The sequence below is a fragment of the Podarcis liolepis genome (assembly GCF_965112155.1).
Source record: "Podarcis liolepis genome assembly, chromosome: 7".
In the NCBI taxonomy this organism is placed as follows: domain Eukaryota; kingdom Metazoa; phylum Chordata; class Lepidosauria; order Squamata; family Lacertidae; genus Podarcis; species Podarcis liolepis.
Genome location: NC_139561.1, coordinates 72793107 through 72803791, shown reverse-complemented (window position 1 = coordinate 72803791; position 10685 = coordinate 72793107). Strand labels below are relative to the sequence as shown.

Sequence of the window (10685 nt, the reverse complement as noted above, 5' to 3'; positions counted from 1 at the left end):
CCTTCAATTTTGTTATCTCTGTTTCTCAGTGGGGCACCCCGGCTTCATGCAGTGGAAGAGCAATTTGGTTGGTTTCATTTTTCTTTTCTTTTTTGTCCTTTTCAATCTTGGTAACATTCTTCTCCCACAGCTTGTTGAACAAAGGAAGCCCAGTACTCAGAATGCATGCTTATACCGCCCTCTCCTGACACACGACTATTATTACGTTAACTGACAGTAACTTCTTTTCTCAATGTATTTTGTTTTCTGTTTCACAGAATCATAGAATCATGGAATCACCTAGTTCAACTCCCTCAATGCAGGAATATGCAGCTGTCCCATACCTAAATCAAACCTGCAACTGTGGTCTTATCAGCATATTTCACATGGGATCAAAGGCATACAAATACAGGGCTCATGTATGTTTAAGAGCATAGGTAGACAACCTAAGGGCAGGGGGCCGGATCCAGCCCAATCACCTTCTAAATCTGGCCCGTGGATGGTCCAGGAATCAGTGTGTTTTTACATGAGCAGAATGTGTCCTTTTATTTAAAATGCATCTCTGGGTTATTTGTGGGGCATAGGAATTCGTTCATTTCCTCACCAAAAAATATAGTCTGGCCCCCCACAAGGTCTGAGGGACAGTGGACCAGCACCCTGCTGAAAAGGTTTGCTGACCCCTGGTTTCTCAGTTTCTAACTTTCCAATCTTTGGTTCAGTTTTCCGTATTTACACATCAGTTTGGGAATCTATTTGCTTAAATTCCTCATGAAAAATTGTCGCATTTTACTGCAGATTTCCTCATGCATATATATGTGTGTGTACATCCATTTTTGTCTAACATGCACAATTTTGCAAAGCAATTACCCCCTAATACAATGCATTTCTCTTGGTTTCTCATTTTTCCAGCCTTCAGTTCTCTGCATTTCTATGTCTGTTTGTGATTTTAAAAAAGTTCTCATGAAAATTAATTCACACTTTAGCATAAATTTATCCTGATATACACAATTATGCAAAGCATTTTTCCATAATATAATCCATTTTTGTGTTTCCCCCCAATTATATATGCATTTTACATGCGCTTTGTGTATTTTTGTGCACATTAGTTGGCTGAAGAACTGCACTGCAAGATTTGGAAAAGTGTGGATTTCAAAGGGTGGTTGTGTTTGGACATATTTTCTGAAAGTTTGCATTAGGTAAATCCAGTTCTAAATGCAAACTGAACAGAATTTCTCCCTCATCTCTATTGTTGAATAGTTGGAAGAATAAATTTTATCAGGTATGACTCTCTTAAGCCATTTTATTATGCTACACAAGAAATACAGAAATGAAACCAAACTTCAGACACAGAGTATTATTTGTAAGTTTATGAACTAGATCTCATAGCCAGATGGAAATGGTTGCCTCAGAAATAAATTAATTGCTTACTGGGAAGGCCATGGGAGATTCTAAAGGTTTCTAAGAGGTATGGGAATTTGGGAGTACAAACGGATGACACTGTGTTGAATACAGTATTGTCTAAACCTCTGCTGGAAACCACATCTGCCAGGGTCCAGGAAGCATCTCTGAAGACACTTCTTCAATGGCATTGGACTCCCTGGAGTCGATCTCAGATCAATATGCCCATCTTTCCCCTTTGCTGACGAGGCTGCAAAGCTACAAGGACATTTTTAACATGCGCCCCAAAGTGGCAACATTTTGGGAATTTGGGAAATTGCCAATATTACTTGCCAACCATCAACTCCAGGGCTCAAACTGCTGTCACCGGGTACTGATTCTAATCATCTCATGTGAGTAAAGAGCTGCTTTCACTATATTCCAGGCTGCTGCAAGAATGAAAGTCGGTGGATGCTAGAAATCGGTAAAAAGCCCTCCAGGGAGGGGTGGCTAAACAGTGTTTGGGCTATAGCCCTATCTCACTGGTCAGCAAGATTTACCGCGCCTGGGCCGGTTCACTCCAGCAGAGATCCCTCTGTGGGCTGGATTGCGCATGTGTGTCTGCGTGTGCCCGCGATTTCTGGCATCTGTGCAGACCCAATTTTTGACATCTACACATGTGCAGATGCAATTTCCGTTGCCATGGAAGCAAGTCCCCGCACCATGCTGCGCACGGGGACTCGCCGAGCGGGCGGCTCAATTTGGGTGCAGCTCGTGGGCTGGTTAAACGACCCCCGTGGGCTGCTTGTGGCCCATGGGCCTTAGGTTGCCTACCCCTTCCCTATCTGAACACCTCACCCCTCACCAGAGAGGGTGATAAAAAGGCAACCAATCTGATAAGAGCATGGCATTCATTTCTCTGCTTTATGAATGAAAACAGGGAGGCACGTCCACCACCCAGGTAACCTTCTAGAGGGGCTATTTGAATATGATCTGATTTGGAGGGGTTGATAACGATAGCATACGACTTTACAATAGGGCACCTGACCTTAACTTCTGTCCGCCATATGTATGCAAACAGCATTGTGACTAGTGTTGTTCGTTCACAAAATTAAATCAACAATTGGGCGGGAGGGAAAGACATATATTATGATAAAGGGAAAGGATGGCTTTTGTGGCCTTGACACAGCAAGCTGCACCTGCCAAGATTCCACCTTCTACACACCTGTACAACATACAGCAGCTATGGGTCATAGGGAAAAGACCATGGCTTAGGAGCACAACACCTGGTTTGTTTGTAAAAGGTTCCAGGTTCTAATCCTTGGTATGAGGAAAGACCTCTGTCTGTGAGACACCCTGGAATGCTCATGCCGGTCAGTGTGCCTGGTATGCCTGTAATGCTTTCAAGGCAGCAGTGCTTCTAAATGCCAGTAGCACAGGAGGAGAGAGAGCTCTTGTGCTCATGTTCTGTTCCTTTGTTTCTCCCTGGCATCTGGTTGGCCACTGCGAGAACAGGATGCTGGGCTGGGTGGCTTATTGGCCTGATCCATCAGGCTGTTCTGGCTTGGTGACATAAATATATTCTTATGAGTTGGGGGCGATTGGGATGTATGCCTGGGCCCCCTTTCTAATCCCTGGAATAGCCAGGCTAGTTTACTGGTGAGCTAATGGGCCATGAAGGAAACAGAGGGATAGCTCTGGCTGGTAGTTAGAAAGATAAAGGTGAGAGTTGAGTTGAGAGTTGAGCCAGAAGCTGGAGGCAAAGTGGCAAGCTGAGAAGCCAGAGAGTCAGAGAGGCAAGGTCCTTTTGGAGCGTTAATGTTGTGAACCCATCATCATAGGCTCAAGTTGAATATACAGTACAGTGGTACCTCGGGTTAAGTACTTAATTCGTTCTGGAGGTCTGTTCTTAACATGAAACTGTTCTTAACCTGAAGCACCACTTTAGCTAATGGGGCCTCCTGCTGCCACCACGCCGCCGGAGCCCGATTTCTGTTCTTATCCTAATCTGGGTTAGCGGACTGTGTAACCTGAAGCGTATGTAACCTGAGGTACCACTGTATGTGTAAATAAACCATTTATAGTAGTGATGTATGGAAGTGAGAGCTGGACCATAAAGAAGGCTGATCGCCGAAGAATTGATGCTTTTGAATTATGGTGCTGGAGGAGACTCTTGAGAGTCCCATGGACTGCAAGAAGATCAAACCTATCCATTCTTAAGGAAATCAGCCCTGAGTGCTCACTGGAAGGACAGATCATGAAGCTGAGGCTCCAATACTTTGGCCACCTCATGAGAAGAGAAGACTCCCTGGAAAAGACCCTGATGTTGGGAAAGATGGAGGGCACAAGGAGAGGGGACGACAGAGGACGAGATGGTTGGATAGTGCTCTCGAAGCTACATACATGAGTCTGACCAAACTGCGGGAGGCAGTGGAAGACAGGAGTGCCTGGCATGCTCTGGTCCATGGGGTCATGAAGAGTCGGACACGACTAAACGACTAAACAACAACAAAACCATTTATCTTAAAAGACACCACTCTGCTGTATCTCATTCCAAAGGAGACATGAAGCCTGGGTAAGCATCTGGAAGCTCTGGAATCTTGCAGTGCTCAGAGATTGGGGTGTGGGAGCCATGAAGTCATGGCAAAGGCTTGTAGCGCCACCTGGTGCCTCGCTGACCTCGGTGACCTGCATGTCCGTGCCTTGCAGTGTATTAAGTGCATAACCTTATATGGGAATGGGTGGGTTAAAGCCATGACCGGATGTAGGTAACGTGAGACATTGGCAAACGGCCATGCGACAGGAGAGAACAAAGGATAATAAAAGAGACTGGGGAGGAGAGAAGTTCGAAAGGAGCTGCTCATACCATCCTGAAAATATTGCTGGCTCTCTGTGTCTTTATTTTATGCTAAACTGCGCCATTTGTGACGGCTGGCTTCCGTCATTGGGGTGGGGTGCAACAATATTAGTATTTTTGATGGATCTTTTGTGCAAATTTTCCCATCGGATTCTGGGAACCCAACACTTTTGCTGAATATCTCATAAAATCCTGAAGGAATAGTGAAAATTGTTCAAAGCTGCATTGGAGGAAAAGAGAATTTGGGATAGCCAGGAGCAAAGCTTTATACCCATTTCTCACACTGTAATCTTCCCACAACCAACAATGTACAATTTCTTCTCATAATTTGCACAATGAAATAACAAGAGCAGCAGCAGCAGCAGCAGCAGCAGCAACAACAATAATATATAGTTCTTTGCCCAAATGCTCAAAAGCACTTCATATAATTTGCTCCGTAACCCTTAGAAAACAAACCCTGAAAATTCAGCCAGTGCTTCAGTCCCAAATTACAAAAGTGGGTAGGTGAGAAATCTGAGACAAATAATACAAATTTGTTAATTTGTAGTAAAGCAAGAATGAAAAGATTGTGTCGAGCGACACAGTTCATAACAACTCCATTATTTATTTCATCCTGCTTGTTTTGAAATCTTCTTCTGGTTTTGCAGATACATGTATTCAATGCACAGACTAGTAAGTCTTAAAAAGTTATCTTTATCACAGAGAACAAAAGAAAAGACAGTGAAAAGTCACACGCAACAATAGACTGGTTTGTTCCACCACGTTTGCTTACTAAGATTTAAATAAGCCTTGTGGGCATGCATGCAGCCCCTTTTCTCCTCCCTTTGTAAGAGGAGTGAACAGAGAAGGAACCCTGAAAATAACTATGGTTTCCTGTTTCAACTGACCCAGGAAACTATGGCCAATGGCTTCAGAACAAGCCAGGATATCAGGGCTGCAATCCTACACCTGCTCACGTGGGCATAAGCCCCACTGAAATGAATGAGTATTACTCCTGCATAAGGCTGCACTGTAGGGTATCTTCAAACCATGAATTTATACATACTGGTTTGTTCTGAAGTCATAGTTTCACCATAGTTTCCTGGTTTGGAAGAAATGGAAGACTTCCATTCTGTTACTGTAATACTTCCTAGTTTGTTCAGCCGGAGAGGAAAATAGAGGGGCTGCATGCAAGTTGCCAAAAAGCGTCATTAAGCTGAGTTATAATCAGCTGAATACAGTCAATGAGACCGTCATCATCTACCCCATAGGAAACTATGAGTGCAGGTGGGGCACAGTTTATGTCTTGGCAGCTATGTCAAACCCGGAAGGAGTTTCGGGACTAGGAGCACTTCTTAAACCGAATCATTTTCTGAAAAGCCTGTTTGAAGTCTTCATTAAAGGCAGTATATATCACGGGGTTGATCAGCGAGTTCAGGTAGCCTAGCCATGTGAAAATGTCAAGCAGAATGGGATGAGACCAGCAAGCTTCGTGACAGATAGGCAGGACTAAAGACACCACAAAGAACGGGAGCCAGCAGAAAATGAACGCTCCTAAAATAATCCCCAGAGTTTTTGTGGCTTTTCTTTCCCGGGCCGCCGAAATCCGTTTCCTCTCCAGGATGCTATCGGCGACCTTGATCCTTACGTGGTTGATTAATACTGGGGAGCTGCTGGAATGAGAATGCCCTTCCTGAAGGTTTGAGCTGAGGGAGCAGAGGGAGGAGCCTGCTGAGCCAGTGATCAGGTGGGCCGTGGTAAATCGCTTCCCGTACAGCGATGGCGGCTTAAGAATCCGGGATCGAGCGGCCACGTAAATCCTACCATAGAGGATGATGAGCAGCACCGTTGGGATATAGAAGGCGCCGCAGGTGGAGTAAATGGTGTAGGAGATCTGATCCGTATTCACAACGCAGTGCAGTATTTCTTCCTGAGCTTTGGCCTGTCTCCAGAAAAGGGGCGGCATAGAGATGCAGATGGAAATGACCCAAACCACAGTGATCATCAAGGCGGCTCTGCTGGCAGTCCGGCGCTTGGTATATTCGAGAGCATCCGTGATGGCCCAGTACCGGTCCAAGGCAATCACGCAAAGGTGCAAGATGGAGGCCGTACAGCAGGTGATGTCTGAGGACAACCAGATGTCGCACATGATTTGGCCAAAGTTCCATTCGTGGCTAATGGTGTAAGCAATGCTGATTGGCATGACCAGGATGGACACTAAAAGGTCTGTGGCGGCCAAAGAGCCAATGAGGTAATTTGCAGGAGTGTGGAGTTTCCTGGTCAGAATGATGGTGATGATCACAAACATATTGAAGAGCATCGTCGCCAGAGTGATCACAGCCAAGATGGCGGCAAGCGAAACCTTCAGGCCTAGCAGCGTCCCCTCGTTCCACTCCTCTGGCAATTCACTGGCGTTGAGAGACCTGTTTGACATGCTGAGGAGAATAGACTTTGCAGACCGGTTGTACTGGGTCACTCTTGGCTGCGTTGGATTCCTCCCCTCCTCTTTTGAACTTAATCCTTTACATATACTTGATAACGTCTGTCTCGGTCTTTAACAAAACCAGGTTTTCTGAACTAGATCTTCGAGGTTGGTAAAAAAAGCACGCCACTGTGAAACAGAAGCAAAGACAATAACGGAAGCATTAACCAAGCATTAACTACAGTGTGCTTTGTGATGCAGACTTTGGTACTATGGAGCCCAGTGCAAGGCCAAAATCTGGTGGACACCCCCCCCCCCAGACCTCGTGCTGCCTTCCCAAAAGTAAGTAAGGAGGTGGCCGGCTTTGGGAGGTGCCATGGGGATCTGGCAGGGTCCTAGAGCCCTCCTTCCCAAAGCTGGGAAAGTGCTAACTAGGCTTTGGCAAGGAGGTGGGAGGACTCTAGGACCCTGTCAGAACCTCACATTTCCTTACCAAAGCCCAGAGCCTTGCTTACCTGGCTTTGAGACCGCGCCCCCTTTGCTTGTGGCCAGTGAGTGTGCACCACTCAGACAGCCCTACATACCTGTGGTATGACTCCAGCAGCTAATCCTCAGGGGCATATTAACATAGGCTATACAATCAACAGTAATAATTTAATTTCTACTGCAATTCTAACCGTGTTCACTCAAAAGTAAGAGTCAAACTAGACAGTATGTGAAATATGTAATTGCATATCTCTCTCTCTCTCTCTCTCTCTCTCTCTCTCACACACACACACACACACACACACACACACACATATCAGCTGCTGGAGGCAGAATCAGGACCAGGACTATGGCATGTGTATGTCTCTGTGTTAATACTTCCATGCTGTGCTGAAGTCCAACCAAAAATTGCTCTTATTTGACCCAGGATGAAAGCTGCTATTTGTACAAATAGCAGTTTCCATCCTAGGGCCAAACAGCAGCTTTGGGGAGGAGGGGATTTTTGTAAGGACTGCAGTGGTGGAAGTGGGGAAGAGTTGACTCTTCACATTCACACATGTCACGCACCTTCTAGTTTGGCCCCAAATCTAGGCTTTACTGGGTTCATGGGAACATACTCCCTAAATCTGGAGTAGCCAACATGGCACCTTCAAGCTGTGGTCAGACTTCAACCCTCATCAACCTACGGCAGCATGGCCAATGTCAGGGATGATCATAACTGCAGTCCTTCAAGAACTGGAGGGCACAATAGCTAGCTCTGCCCTAGAAAGCGGTTGGATCCAGAGTTCAGCAAATGCAACTCCCATGTAGCTCCTGTTTGCAAAAGATAATGCTGCAGAATGTTCAGGAATGCTTTTACTGCATGGGAGTTAAGGCAGACACTTCAACATACAATTTCAATGAGTTTCTCTGTAAGCTCCTGAACTCTTCTCTTAAACCGATTTAAGAAAGCAAACAAACCCAAACCTTGGATATTCTGGTGTTTGTGAGTTGTATTTTCAATTAGCAAAAGCCTCCACTTTGTGCTTAGATTCTCACCCAAGAATGAGAAAGGAAAGTGTCCCATCATCACTGTAGTGATTTACCTACCCAACTCTTCTCAGCAAACCATCGCTCCTCCGCCTTCAGACCTTACAGGTTCCAGAGTTAAACAAGTAGAGCTGCCCAAGGAAGGAGGGAAGGACAGTAACAAAGGCCAATCCAGCAACTGGTGCTGCTCTGGCTGTCAAAAGCAATTGCTTCCTTAGCACAGAAAAGTTTGCACTGGCATTTTGCAATGAGTCATGACAGAAAGTCCAAAAGGAATGATGTTCGCTAAAGCGTTAAATCGTTTTCGAATATGTTATTTTCCACTGCTAAGCACCATTAAATTGCAAGGCCTTCAGGGGCAAAGATACTTTTTTTACCCCCCCCCCTTTCAATTTCAGTATATAATTGTAGAAACTTGGGCAACTTTCTTGAACCCTTTAGGAAATCTATACATCTGAAGAAATACTGAACTATATACATAGAAAAATAAATTCAGTTTTAAATGCCAAGGCACACACACCAAGTCTTTGTGATACCTGACTAGAACAAAAAGAGCTCTTCTAGATCAGAGCAAGGGTCTATCTGGTCTACAGTCCTGTTCTGTTGAACACAGTGACTTTCCAGATGCCTCTGAGATGTTCCCAAGCAGTACAGGGAGGCAACCCCTCTCTCATAACATTAGAACTTGCTTCAGAACAGAAAGTATTTCCTTAGGTACCTTAGGTACCTCTCTATCCACTTTCTCTCTCCCTCATCATTGTCCGTTCACTGCAACGATGTCATATTGCCGAGCTGCCATCTACTGCTATGCATGGACGAAGGTGTCTGCAGGTTCTGTGATCTTACCTTCTGCAAATAGTTCATGATCAGGCAGAGGATGTTTTATTATTCTTAACTGCAAAGCCACACAGGGATCCCGGAGCAGAGAAAGACCTTGACTAGCTGACCCTGCTCATTATTCTGGGACTGGATCTAAAGGAAGAAACAGAGCGTGTTAGCCCAGGAATATATCGTAAGTGGAGCAGTGACAGAATCACAACTAGCAAGAGATCCTCTGTCCATGACCCCTGTGCTATTCATTTATTCTACTTTTATTCAGAAGGCACGGACCATCCCATGGCATTGGGGCCCATCTGCAATTTGGAGGATTATTGCCCAGGCTGTGGCCTAGTCTCTCATGGAGGAGTAGGCTAAAGTCAGCCAGAATGAGCCTGAGACTCCGAGGCCTAGTCCAAACCTCAAATCCACTGGAATCCCCAACCATAATGCTTTTAAATTGTGTCGCTGTCAGGGCAGCTCTCCAATTACCAAGAATGACCTTGTTTCTGAATGACTCTGGGCACATCGCTACACCTTTTGTTGCTAAAAGGTTCTATTATTAAGACATAGAGCCATGCGGTTAATTTAACATTGCCCAGTGAGTCACCCATTAAGCTGGTGACAGGAGAGCAACGACAGAAGCACATTCTTACCTGGCCTTAGAGACACAGACCCACATCAACAAGGTGAACCGTCTGAGGGTGGAAAATGGAGAGACTGGAAACATAAATTTAAAAGCTTCACTATACTAAGGATGGGAACACCCTTAATTCTTCTAGGGGTAAGCTTTCCTTTTTAATTTTTTTATCTTTAGTAGTTCTCATTGTTCGGGTTTCTAGCCTGTTACATATATAGTTGGTGTAAGTGCACTTTATTTCTCAAGCTTGAGAATGTTTTTGTCTGTAAGCTGTGATCTTGCAGCCTTAAACTTTTGCTTGCTGATTAATATATGACATTTTATTGTACTCTATTGTATATTTTGTTGTTTTAATATGCTGTACACTGTGGGCCTTTCAGCTGCAGAGCAATATATATTAATAATCTGTAATAATAACTGTCATGATGATGATGATGATGATGGTGATGCTCTGGTAATAATAATTTTTTATACTCTGCCCTCCCCGCCCGAGACCGGGCTCAGGGCGGCTAACACCAAATATATAATACATTAAAAACACAAAATCAAACAATTAGTTTAAAATACAATTCGAATCACATTTAAAATCAAAATAAAATTAAGTGGGAACCCACGAATCATAACCGTAGGGGCTGATAGAAAGAGCCAAGGAGGCCACTTACAGGGTCCCATAGAAAGGAGGGGTCAGTCCTTTTCTAGAGGGAAAACTGGCAAGCGCACTGTTGTACCCATGTTCTGCTTTGGTCATCTGGTTGGTTACTGTGGAAACAGAAACCTTTGGTCTGATCCAGCCTGGTTATCTTATGTTCTTAAACATTAGAAAATCAGGGCCTTTTCAGTGCTGGCACTGCAGTTGTTGCATTTTCTCCCTTGGGAGATTTGCCAAACCCCATTTTTTCCTGCTTTTAGAGGGTAACTGAAACCCTTTTTACACTGGAATTCTATCTCCTTGCATTTGAAAAAGTTACTCTGTTCTGGATATTTTGTTTTCATTTGTTATTTTTGTAAGTCATTTAGGAATATATATTTTTAAGCAGGATATAAACAATTAAAATAAATTCAATCACAGTTCCTTTTGCACTCTGTTGCAGGAAAATTTG

At 44.4% G+C, this 10685-nt stretch overlaps 1 protein-coding gene across 3 annotated transcripts; it reads right to left on the bottom strand.

Annotated features, from left to right (window-relative positions):
* Window positions 1-4797: 4797 nt before the first annotated feature.
* Window positions 4798-10199, bottom strand: HTR1D (5-hydroxytryptamine receptor 1D). Of its 3 annotated transcripts, none has more exons than XM_083512331.1 (3): window positions 9240-10199; window positions 8976-9101; window positions 4798-6803 (listed from the first exon to the last, which is right to left on the bottom strand). In XM_083512331.1, exon 3 carries the CDS (start codon window positions 6624-6626, stop codon window positions 5535-5537), a length of 1092 nt encoding a protein of 363 aa, XP_083368457.1. In that variant the 5' UTR covers window positions 6627-6803; window positions 8976-9101; window positions 9240-10199; the 3' UTR covers window positions 4798-5534. The 3 variants fall into 3 exon arrangements, with proteins under 3 accessions (XP_083368457.1, XP_083368458.1, XP_083368456.1); XM_083512332.1 differs by having other exon boundaries at window positions 9438-10199; XM_083512330.1 differs by having other exon boundaries at window positions 8976-10199.
* Between the last annotated feature and the right edge of the window lie 486 nt (window positions 10200-10685).

Excerpts from the sequence above, each read along its gene's own strand:
- HTR1D (XM_083512330.1), bottom strand. The coding sequence starts at position 6,626 with ATGTCAAACAGGTCTCTCAACGCCAGTGAATTGCCAGAGGAGTGGAAC.